General features: G+C 49.6%; 1 protein-coding gene and 1 long non-coding RNA gene across 3 annotated transcripts; one reads left to right on the forward strand and one right to left on the reverse strand.

Moving 5' to 3' along the window:
* Positions 1 to 270: 270 nt before the first annotated feature.
* On the forward strand, positions 271 to 5,633 carry LOC131564897 (uncharacterized). 2 transcript variants are annotated; one of them, XR_009275421.1, is made up of 5 exons: positions 271 to 363; positions 2,702 to 2,762; positions 3,467 to 3,659; positions 5,134 to 5,296; positions 5,461 to 5,633. It is a non-coding gene; the product is annotated as an uncharacterized LOC131564897 (long non-coding RNA). The 2 variants fall into 2 exon arrangements; XR_009275420.1 differs by lacking the exon at positions 271 to 363 and adding an exon at positions 1,636 to 2,306.
* Positions 5,634 to 7,368: 1,735 nt separating this feature from the next.
* LOC131564635 (COMM domain-containing protein 4-like) lies at positions 7,369 to 8,453 on the reverse strand (the record flags this gene model as incomplete). The annotated part of the gene is made up of 5 exons (XM_058815151.1): positions 8,449 to 8,453; positions 8,279 to 8,349; positions 7,881 to 7,939; positions 7,603 to 7,637; positions 7,369 to 7,504 (listed from the first exon to the last, which is right to left on the reverse strand). Coding segments are annotated over exons 1-5 (306 nt in total), but the record flags the coding sequence as incomplete, so codon positions are not given.
* Between the last annotated feature and the right edge of the window lie 3,563 nt (positions 8,454 to 12,016).

Below are 12,016 nucleotides of genomic sequence, written 5' to 3' on the forward strand. Positions count from 1 at the left end.
GCTGTCCGGGGCAGTAGGACTCGTTCTGTGCCTTCTTTAGGGGTCAGGAAAAGGGGGTGAAGACTCGGGGCTCTGATGCCTTTTGGGGCATCCCAAGGTCCCCAGGAGAGGGAGCCCCACTGCGGTGCAGGAGCGGGTGGGTGACGGGCGGGGGGGTCACGCTGGGTGCCTCAGCTCCCTTTTGCATGGAGCTGCTGATTGGAGCGATTTATGGGGGACTCCCGGCGCTGTCTCATGGAAGGACTGCGGGAGCTTCTCACAGGGTCGGGGGGAACACCTGGATACGCGCTTGGATACGTGGAGCGTCTCTTAAAGGAGGTGCCGAGGGACGAATCTTTGTGCCGGGGAGCAGCAGCCGAACAGGTGAGCCCGTGTGGGTTTGGAGCGGGGAATTTTCTCCTTCCCCTTTGCAATTTCACCTTGTCAATCACTCCCCGGTGCCCCCAGGGTAAAACAAAACATAACAAAACAAAACAAAGAAAGAAATAAATAAAAAAAGGAGCTTATGAGGACAAATAAATTAAAATAAATTAAACATAGAGAAGTAACTCCTCTTTCATTATTGTCTGTGTTTGAACTGGGGGTGATCCCCCTTCACTTGCAGTTTCAAGGGTGTTGATTGAAGGTAAACCTGCCTTTTCCAGGCTGTTAAGGGTATCACAGGGGTGACAGGGAATCCCTGCGTTCTGTTTTAAATGGAAAGGGAAAAATGTTGTATATAAATATATACCATGTATATAAATATATATATTTATATACGATGTATATAAATATACCAAAACACAATAATAGAAATCAATAAAATACATTATACTAATTATACTGTATATGTCTTATTATATGTCATATATATTCTGTATCTAAATGTAGAACATATAATAGTAAATATAATGTAGTAACATATAATAGTAAATATAATATAGTATACAACCACTTAGGAATGTAAATTTAAAAATATAAATATAAAAATGTTTTCATATAGTTTAAAATAAGGGATTTTTTTGGTTTTTATATGGTAATAAGGAGAGGTTTTATTATAAAAATTATAAATATAAATAAAGGTAGATATCTAAGTATAGAAATATATCATAATAACATAAAGATATATATAAAAATAAATTACATGAATAGAAGTATTAGCAGTATATATGATATATAATAAAAAATTATATCATTACATACTGATGTCTATTATATACATTTATAAATATAATGCACTGATATAAACTATAAATGCACACGTGAATATAATTATGAAAAATAGAAATATAAATAAATATAGTTGAAAAGAAAGAGCATTTTATGGTTTGTGTTTGGTTAGAGGAAGGGCTTTTTTTTAAAGAATATGAATATACTGAATAATGTTATATAGTTCTAAATATAGAAATATTAAATCAATATATTAAGATATATATTAAATATATAAAATATGAGTAAATAGTAATAGGAAGGGATGTAGTATAGAATATAAATAACACTATACATCAATATTCATTTTAGATGTGAATGTGAATATAAATATGAAAATCTAAAAATTTTAGATTTTTAGAATTTTTAAAATTTATATTTAAAATATTTAAAATAAAAGGCTTTTTTGGTTTTTATTTGGGTAGAAGCAGGAGTTTTATTTTAAATAATATAAGCACTTTATAAATATAAATCTCAATATAGAAATATATAATCAATATATAAAGATATGTATAAAAGAAGAAATGCAAATGAACTAATAGGAATATATGTAATATAGAATATAAATTGCATTAAACGTCAATATACATTATAAATATAAATGTGGATATAATTATGAGAAACATAGAAAATATATTTAAATATTATTTTTTAAAAAAGGGTTGGGTTTCTTTTGTTTGTTTTAATGGGCTAGAGGCAGGGTTGTTTTTTTTTTTCTACCGGGTTGTTTTTTGGCATTTATTTTAGAGGAATTTTTGGCGGGGGTCGCCCCTGTTGTTTTTTGCCGCCTTCCCTGCCCGCAGCCCCGAGGCGCGCTGCGTCCCCGGCTGGGGCGGGCGGTGGTGCTGCCGCCCTGTGGGCAGAGCGCGGTACTGCAGTCCTCCACCGACAAGCAGCCGAGAGGCCGCCACCTTGGGAGTGGCGTGTCGCGGGTGTCGCGGACTCGCTTGACCTTCTCAAGGTGGCGGCAAAAATCGCAGACCCCGGTAAGTCTGCTGCCTTGTGGACAGAGAGTAGTACTGCAGCCCCCCCGAGCCAGCGCCCTGCTCATCGCCGCTAGGTGCCGGCGGAAGAACGCGGCTGCCGATCGAGGGAAGGGCGAGGGGCAGGCGCGGTCTGTAAGTGGCGGGGAGGGGTGAAGGAGATTCAGGAGTGCAAAGGGACATGATGGCTGAGAAAAATGGCAGGGGCGGGGGCGGCCCGGCGGGGCCGGTTTCGGCGGGCGGCGGAGGTGCGGTCGCAGCGCTCCGCGGGCCGGGGCAGCGGGCGGGGGCGGGCGAGCGGCGTCGGAACAGGGCGGCAGCTCCCGAGCCCGCGCCCGCCCCGCTCCAGGCGCTGGGAGCGACCGCGGGCCGGACAATCCCGGCGGGGCGGCCCCGGGGCGGCGGGCAGGCGGCGGAGCGGGGCCGTGGCGCTCCCCGCCCTCGCTGCCGCCAGCTTTGGAAGGTCGGGCCGGGCGCCCGCCCCGTCCCGCCGCCTCCCGGTCTCTGTAAACTCCTCTCTGGCTTCACAGGTCCGTGCTGGTTGCCGTGTCCTCGGGGGGCAGAGAGTTCTGACCTTGGCCGGATGGGCTGGTGAGTATTGGATCAATGGGATGTGCTTTTATGTATTTAGTGACCTTTACAAATTTATTCCCCAGGTTTTTTGAGTTCATAGAATCATGGAATAATTCAGGTGGGAAGGGGCTCTAAAGATCACCTCATTCCAAGCCTGCTGCCGTGGGCAGGGACATTTTTCCCAAGACCAGGTTGCTCAGAGCCTCATCCCAGAGCAGCCACAGCATCTCTGAGCAACCTGTGCCAGCCAGGTGCCAGAGGAGGAAGAAAGCCCTTCCCACCTGGAGCAGAGGCTGCTGCAGCTTCGTGTAGCCTTGTGTCCCCGAGTGTGCGAGACAGAAAGGCCCTTCCCATGGAGGGATAACAGCACTCAAAGATCTTTTCGGGAAAAGCAGAGCAATGGAACGCCAAAGTACCCTTCAGTTCTTCCAGCAGATTTGGGAACAACTTGAAGGGGGAGCAGAGCTGGCCTAGTGCATGCCAGCTCTGCAGGCAGTGGGGATGGAGAAGCTGCAGTTATCTGTCTTCTTGGCCGAGTCTTTAAAAATGAGGCACTTTTCTGTAGTTCCTTTTCAAGCATTACGTGAAAGTTCCCCCTAGAAGTCCAAAGGCAGCTGTTTTCTTAGCAGAAGGAAGTCAGGAAGAGGCAAAGCAGGCAAGGACATCAGATAAGTCTGGGTAAAATACTTGCCTAACCTATTTTTCCCCCCTCCTCCAAACAGCGAATTCTGAAGCACTGAGCAGAGATCTGCCCGGGAGGCAGAGCAGAGCCGATCTCTGAGAGCTGACATGCGAGCTCTGGTGAGAACAGCTGCTCCCCTGCCTCGGTGTGGGACCTGCTGAGCTCCCGTTCCTGTGGTGGGAGTGTTTCTCCTCTCATCCAGGCAAGCCAGAGACCTCCTAGGGAAGGGGCAGGTAAGGTTTAAGTACCGAGATCTCCCAAGTAAGAAGTGACATGGCAAAAGGAAATGGCCTCAAGTTGCAGCAGGGAAGGCTTAGATTGGATTTGAGGAAAAATTTCTTCACTAAAAGGGTGGTCAGGCATAGGAGCAGGCTGCCCAGGGCAGTCCCCATTGCTGGAGACATTTAAAGCCTGTCAAGATATGGTGTTTAGGGACCTGATTTGAGTGGGGGCTTGGCAGTGCTGGGGCAGCAGCTGGGCTCGATGACCTTAGAAGGCTTTTCCAGCCTAAAGGGTCCTATGGTTCTGGAAAGTCTTGACCCCTCTGGCTCTGACACAGCACCTGGACGCTGACAGAAGGAGGCTGGTCATAGACCCTGGAGGTCCCTGTCCCACAGGGAGGGAGAGGACAAGGCAGTGTCACCTGCAGGGAGGGTCTCGTCCCCAGAGAGCAGCCGGCGACTCCATCCCTGCCCGGGGCTCCGGGTGCACCCTCGGGGAGGACGCCTGCCCTCAGGTTTCCCTCTGGGCACCCGGGGAGGGAACCAGGTCCATCCGTGTGGCAGCTGCAGGGCCTGCAGGCTCTGGGGCTCTGCAGCCGAGTGCCTTGTCACAGGGTGGCAGGGACGTGACACTGCCCGGCCGCGCCGCTGGCCTCGGATCCTCGCTGCTTTCCTCCTGATCCCACATGGATGTACCAGCAGTCTTCTGTCTTTTCCTTAAAAGTGTCCTTGGGATAGTTCAAAGAGAGGGTAATTAGTTATTTCAAAGCCTAAATATTTTACCTATTGGCATTCAAGAGAAAAGACAAAAACCTGCTTTGCATCCTTCTGCCTGGAAGTCATTGTCACACAGATAAGTGAGGAAGGGGCTGGCCGGGGTCAGCCTCTGCAGAGCCTCAGCTCTGGCTGCTCCTGCTTCCAGGGTAAACCCAAAAGCTGTCATGATCAAAAATGCAGGCAGCCCTTCTGTCTGGAGTCACAGGGGCCATTTCTTCTAAATTACTCAAGATGGGAAATCATTCTTCAGAACTTCAGAAGAAAGTTGGGAGCTTGGGAACTTCAGAAGAAAAAAAACCCAAATACATTTATAAGAGTGTGTATATACATACATTTCCTTCAATAAGGAAGAAAATGTTAGAAATATCATGTCATGTCTGGCTTCCTAGAGAAGATCCTTAACTCTGGGCTTCTGAAAGCAAATGGCTGTGCATTTATAGGAGCATTATACGCCTCCCACAGTAATCTTCTACCCTTCCCCATGGAAAGGAGAGTTTGGTGATTTTGCTGTTCTGCTCTCCCAAGGGTGTTGCAGGCTGTGTGGCAGGGAGCAAGGCCTTTGATGCTGCTCATCAGACATTTTCCCACAGAATTCTCCCTGCAATGATAAAATTAGACTTGTGTTAGTGAGCAGTCAAGTAGAGCAGGTAACATTAGAAAAGAATTGTTTCTGAGCAGCTGTTCACTAGCATGTGCTTCCCCTTTCCAGCAGAGTGCAGCCGCCCAAGAAAGGATTTTTTGTGGCTCAGCCAGATGTTCTCCTGCCTCCCGCCAAGACCCTGAGATGGAGCTGAGTTTGCCTTCCAATTTATTGGAACAGAGGCTCATCAGAAGTTTCCTCAGCTATCTGAGGCACAGAGCCCTGGAGCCAAGTAAGCCTGAGCTGCTGCGTGCTTGCTGTGAGCTTTGGGGTGAGCGTGCATCATTGACGGTTTGGGATTGACTGATATGCGCTAAGGAAACCGGAGGGAGGGAGGGAGGGAAATCCTCTGTTAACATGTGCCAATTCTTCTGTCAAACTCATGACGGAGGACAGCGTGAGGACTGAAAGTGTAAGAAGATGTGGAGGGAAACAGAGAATCTGACGGGAGCATCGAACGCACAAGTGCACAAATTTTGCTTGGATTTAAACTCAGAAGTTGTAAGGAATTTGGGAATGAGAAGGGACATTTCAGAAGGAGAAGAAGTTGTTGTTGTTACAGTCCTGGCATAATCTTTTGTTCTAGCTAATAAAGGAAGTTAGTTTAAATTAAAAAAAAAGAAAAAAATGTGGGGTTTTTTCCTTCACTGTTATATTCATTGGTGGTACATGGTGTGTTGTTTTATTTCTTGGTATTATTAATTCTGTGTAAATTGTTTTTTGAGTGAAGCTAACTTTCTGGATGGGTTGGTTTGTATTTGAGGTAGGATTAATTACAATAGGTTTCTTTAATAGAGTTCTGATAGGTATTACTTGGATTTTGGTTTTGTTTGCTGTATGTATAAACATACACATTTGGTAGGGCCAGCTTGGCTGCCGGAGTTTAGCAAATGACCTAAATTGGTTTTTTGTTACATCCTATGATCAGTTTTAGGCAGTGACTTTATACTGCTTTTAGGATTTTCTTATGCAATGGTGAGAAAATAGGCAGGTCTGACACTAGTTTGACTTTTTTTGTACTTAATGTTTCATGAAATTCTGTAAGCCAAGCGATCTATTGGTTAAACTATACCATCAACTCTTCCTCATTCCTTTGAGCCTAGATTCCCTATTTCCCATGTCTCTCTGTCTACTTGTTATCATACCCAGCTAGGCCTCCTGTGAACTGGTCTTGCCAGAAGGGCTTGGCTTGCTGAGTTTTCCATTGTGTGGAAAAGAGATCTCATTTGGAGCCTGAAGCCTCGTGTTTCCTGTAGGATTTCCACTCCTAGAATTGCACACTTTGAAGGATTTCTTATAGCTGAAGTTTTCTGGGAGCTAGGACTCTGGCTGGATTTGGGTCTCTGGACTCTCAGGTGAAGTGACCTTGAGACACTAGGGCATGCAGATTTCCTTGCTGTTGAAGAGCTATTGTTCGCACCCAGGAGCCATGGTCTGAATGGGGGTGTCACCTCTTAAATTTGCAAATGTAACAGGATTTCTTCTAAATGAATGGTGCTAAGAACATAAGGTCTGGCTGGCTTTCGACTTAGAGTTGCCTCCTCTAAATTGGTCTTCAGATCCTAGGTTGGAAAGTGTTCCTACATATGCCAAATAGCCCTTGCTATGCAGTTAATAAGCTTCAAAGTACCATGGAGTTGCTGCCCCTGCAAAGATTTTGGCAGAGCCTGGTTGTGGTGCCCCATTCCACTCCACCCCCCTTAGCAGGTCCTTATGGTTGTATGGGGAATCATTGTGGAGCATGCCAACCCAGCTCCATCCTGGGAACAGCACCTGTATTTTACCCTAAAATTTCTGTCCCATTATAGCTCCTGTTAGGATACAAATGTAACTCGGTTTCCACTGATTTTACCCCCAGTCATCTTTCCATACAAACATTGCTCCGCTCTCCAGAGGATTATTGTGAGCAGATGTGAGCTCTGCTGTCCCTTTGGACTGACAAAGACAGAGGTTTTGTCCCAAGTTCCTTTTGAACCTGTCCTGCACCTGTTACGAGTCCTCAGTCTCCTGCAATTTTGTGGGTCAGTGACATGTAAAACAACACAGCTGGCTGGCATGCTTTGCTTATGAGGGGAGACAAGAGAAGAATCCCTCTGCTCACACCAGACCTGCAGCTGCCAAACCTCACCAAAGCACCTGAGGAGCCCCCAGGGACTGATGGTACAGAAGAGAGGTGATGGAGGACAGCACAGCAGGCAGCCTGCCCTCCATCTGGCTGTGAAGAAGGCAGGGCTGGGAACTGTAAGCAACATCCCAGCAGGTCTGGCTGATGGTGCCACCCTGAGGGCTTCCCCTGCCTTTGGGCAGTCCCAGCTGCTGCAGCTCACTTGACAGAGACTCATTGTCTATGCTGTGCTTGGCTGCACTGGAGATGATGAAGCCGAGGACAGCAATGGTTGCCTTCACATCCCCTGACTGCAGATGGGAAGGAGGGCGAGCTCTGTCACCTTGGGAAGGCATCTGCAGATTCATTGCTGCCCGTCTCTGGAGCATGGCTCCATCGGGGGATCGTGGTAAGGACAGCAGTGCTCACCTAACTGTGCACCTGAGGACAGCTTCAGGACTTTGTCATACTGTGGGAGAGCAGAGCTTCACAGTAAATACCAGCTAACATACTTAGTACCAGTGTTAACACTAACAATCCTTACCTAAATATTAATACTAGTAACACTTACTATGCGTATTATTAATCCTATTAGAGGCTGGTAGAGTTCTTAAGGCTGAGGCTTGCATGAGGAACACAAAATTAATTAACGTTGCTGATTATGCTATTGTGTTGAAATACTTGGCCTCCACTGCAGTAGCCCCACACTTACCTCGATGGCCTGCCCCAGCAGGTCCCAAAACACCTGGATGCAGATCAGCTTAAGCTTCACTGATGTGATAAACAGAGTTCATTCTTTAAAATTTTTAAAAGTTTATTAAAGGATAAAAGGACAAAATAATCCAGCACTGGGATGCTTTTAGCACACAGCCAAAGAGCACAGAGGTAGCTTAAAAACATGTTCACTATATACTGTTACATTGCTGAGGTTACATGCATATTCATTAACTTACACATTATTCAAACATTCCTTTGACTTTTTGATGTTCCAGGAACTCTCTTCTTTGGTTTTAACCTCTGACTTGTCTGCAGAACGTTCTGTAAATGAGGTCTACACATTTTATTTCTTCCTGTAGTTTTATCCTGTTGCTTCACACTCCCTGATAATACCGATAAGAGTCGAAAATGCTTCCTGGATGCTTAAGCTCTTTTTGTCACTATTATCACTTGGTAGGGGCAGTCTGCAGTTATAAGAAACAGAATAATTGCTATACACCATTTTCTGAGTTAGTTACATTTAGTAACTTTAGTTTCTATTTCAACATTTTGCTAAAGCTGACGACATATTTATCAGGCTACTATTCATATGAAATATACAGTGCATACATAAACTGGCATATTACACTATACAAAGCAGTTAAAGTAAGTATAAGTTTTACCATATCAAAATACTTGTAATGCAAAAAGCTAATCTATGAATGTGAAAGCCAATATTGTTTTATCATCTATAACATCCGACGACGAGGGTGAGCAGCGGGCCCGCAGCAGGCGGAGGGCGGGCAGGGGGACGCGGGCACTTAACTTTGGCCAGGGTGCTGATCTCGGCCAGTCGGGGCAGGCCAAGTCCCCGCAGAAGCGGAAGCACTGCGGTAGAAGAGGCACCCAGAGCCCGCAGCGGGCGCTGCACGCCCTCCCCGCTCCCGAGCCCTCTCCTCACCAAATCGCCGCCGCTCCCTAGTCCGCCCTGCTGTCGCAAAGACGACCCGGAACCCCTCCCGGGCTACACTCCTCTCCGCCTCCTGCCCCGAGTGCCGATGGGGCGCTCCGCGCCGGGACCTGGGCACGAGAGAAGGCCGGAGAAGGGGACGGGGGTTTGGCGAGCGCCGCCGCCGCTGCCGCCGCCGCCGCCGCCGCCGCCTGCGAGCCCTTCGGGCAGCCCGAGCTCCGCCCCACGCTCCCACGGGCCTCAGCCTGACGGCTCCTAAACCTGCCAATCACGGCGCGTCTTTCTCCGTCCGCCCTGTCCAATCACAGCCGCCCTTTCAAACCGGAAGCGGTCCCGCCAATCTCAGCCCGCTCAGTCGCGGCTCGCCGCCTCAGACTGGCCCCGCTCGCCCGTACGTCTGAGGCGCCGCTCCCGCCACCGCCGCTTTGGGAGCCGGCGGAGCAGCGTCCCCGCTGCCGCTGCCTCGGCAGGCGCTGTTGCGGACGGGAAGGGCGGCCGGGAGCTTCCAGTTCAGGTCCTGGTCGGGATCAGGTTCTGGTCCAGGGAAGCGGGCAGGCGGCGGGCAGCGGGCGGACGCGGCCACAGCAATGGCGGCGGCGGGAGCAGCGCTTGAGGGGACCGTGGGGAGTCACGGAGCCGAGCGCGGCGGGAATTTGCGGGCTGGGATTGGTGGAGCCGGCAGGCGCTGCCTCGGGTTGTGATTGGCTGGCTGTCCGCCCGTGGGGCATAAATAGCGGGCGTTGGGGCGGCAATGGCATCAGTTCGGCGGTGAAGCTGGGAGCGACGGGAGCTGCGGATGCGCGGTCCGAGGAGCGGCGCTGCGCCAGGACGGGACCCCCGCGGCGGCTGATCGGGGGAGCGCTGGTGAGCACGGACGCGACGCCTGCGGCCGTATCTGGGGCCGGCCGTGTCCAGTTCTTTCTGCCGCGCCCTGCGTGGCTCGGGTAGCCGGCGGCTGGTGTGGGGCCTGGAGTGGCGCGGTGGGGGGGGGGGGGGGGGGGGGGCACTGCCTGCTGTCACTGGGGGCTGGGAAGTAGCCGTTTCGCGGTTTCTGGATTTAAAGAAATGTTCAGAATACGAGGAATAAAGCTTGCTTTTTGTATTTTTATTACTTTATTTTGTTTTTACTTGTAATGTTTTTTTTTCTTAATTGTGTTATTTTATTATTGCCTGTTTTAATACATCTTTTTGGTTTGATTTGTTTTCTTTACTAGATATCTCATGTTAATTTGGTAAGGGTTGTGGGACTGGGGCTGAAACACCAGTTGTGAGAGCAGTGGGGATATAAAACCCCAGGGTGAGGAATAATGATTTTGGCATGACCCAGGCCCAAAACAATGTGGAGTGGTGGAAATGCTGAGGCTAGATAAATGCCATGGGAGGAAGGCATGGAGCTGCAGCACAGGGCCTGCAGGTTATGCCTGGGGGATCCCAGCCCCTGCCCTGCGGTACCTACGAGGGGCTCAGGGTGTGGGGGCTCAGAGGGTTCTAGGGCCCAAGAACCAGCCCAAGAGTGCCTTTTGGGATGGGGGGGGGCAGGAGTCCAGTGGCTATTGCCAGCCCCTGGAGCTGCCTGAGGGGAGGTGAGGGGGCCTTTGTGCAGGTGCTGGACTGAGAGCCAGGGTGAGGGGGAGGGTGGATGTTGAGCTTCAGGCCTCCAGTGTCCCCAGAGTTGGGATGCCACTTAGGGTTGCCACTTAGGGCTGGGTGGGTGGATGGGACAGCTTCTAGAGATACTGAAATTGTAATGATGGCAGTAACTGATTTGTGGCCTTATCAACAGCCCCAAGGTGCAGTGAGAAGCATGAGCAGCTTTTAGCTGCAGTCAGTAGGAAGCTGAGGAGCTGGAGCTGAGGCAGCAGACGTGGAGGAGACAGAAATATGGTAGGGTTTGGTGTAAAACCCCCGTGGGGCTGGGATAGGGATTGTGGAGCGGGGAGGTGAACTGCATGGTTGGAATTGAAATTGCTGTAAGGGCTGTGATCAGAGCTCAAGAACTACAGCTAAAAGAAACATCCTGTCCTGAGAAGCACAAGTAGTATTGTGTGGCACTACTGTGAAGATTTAGAGCAGAAAGTGCAAAAGAAGAGCTGGCAGTTAAATAAAGCTTGTGGGACTGGAGCTGAAATCACTGGGGCCAGGGTGGGGACTGCAGTGCTGCAGAAAGAGTTACTGCTACAAGGGATACTCACTGTGGATCTGAGGACTAATCACAGAATGGGACACAGAGCTGGAAGAAGAGAGCTGGCAGTAAAATAAAGCTTGTGGGGAAAGAGCTAAAGGAGCTGAGGTCACTGGGCCTGGTCTTGTCATTGTGCGACTGGAATTGCGGCTTAACACATCGCAGCAACCTTAGCGCTGGTACCTGACACTGTAGTGTTCCTGCGCCGAGATCACTGTAGGCCTGTGACATGGATGCAGGGGCTGGGTATTGCCACTAATAGTAGAACGGGATGTGCGGGGTGGCGAAAGGGGGCTGCAAGCTTGCGCCTGAAACCCCGTCGATGGCAGAATATTGCCTGTGCCTGTGATGGCACCTCTTGGGGCGCACTGTGGGGCTGGGAAGTGGACTGCGGGGCTGGCAACGTGAATGAAAATGGCAAAGGCACTAGACCTGTGAACGGGGCTGTGGGCATCCAGGAGAACTTACGCGGGGGGTGGCAAAGTGCCTGGGGACTGCTCGGTGGGGGCTAAAATCACTGCAGGGCTAGCATATGGATGGTGGGGTGGGCTTTCGGAGGCTCGTGCGGGAGCTGAATTGTTTCCAAGCTGGAGCCAAGAGCCAGATGCTGGCATTTGAAGCTGGAAAAACACAGAGCTGGAGCTGGAAGAAGAGAGCTGGCAGTAAAATAAAGCTTGTGGGACTGGAGCTGAAATCACTGGGGCCGGGGTGGGGACTGCAGTGCTGCAGAAAGAGTCACTGCTACAAGGGATACTCACTGTGGATCTGAGGACTAATCGCAGAATGGGACACAGCTGGAAGAAGAGAGCTGGCAGTAAAATAAAGCTTGTGGGGAAAGAGCTAAAGGAGCTGAGGTCACTGGGCCTGGTCTTGTCATTGTGCGACTGGAATTGCGGCTTAACACATCACAGCAACCTTAGGGCTGGTACCTGACACTGTAGTGTTCCTGCGCCGAGATCACTGTAGGCCTGTGACATGGATGCAGGGGCTGGGTATTGCC

The sequence above is a fragment of the Ammospiza caudacuta genome, chromosome 16 (genome assembly GCF_027887145.1).
Source record: "Ammospiza caudacuta isolate bAmmCau1 chromosome 16, bAmmCau1.pri, whole genome shotgun sequence".
In the NCBI taxonomy this organism is placed as follows: Eukaryota; Metazoa; Chordata; class Aves; order Passeriformes; family Passerellidae; genus Ammospiza; species Ammospiza caudacuta.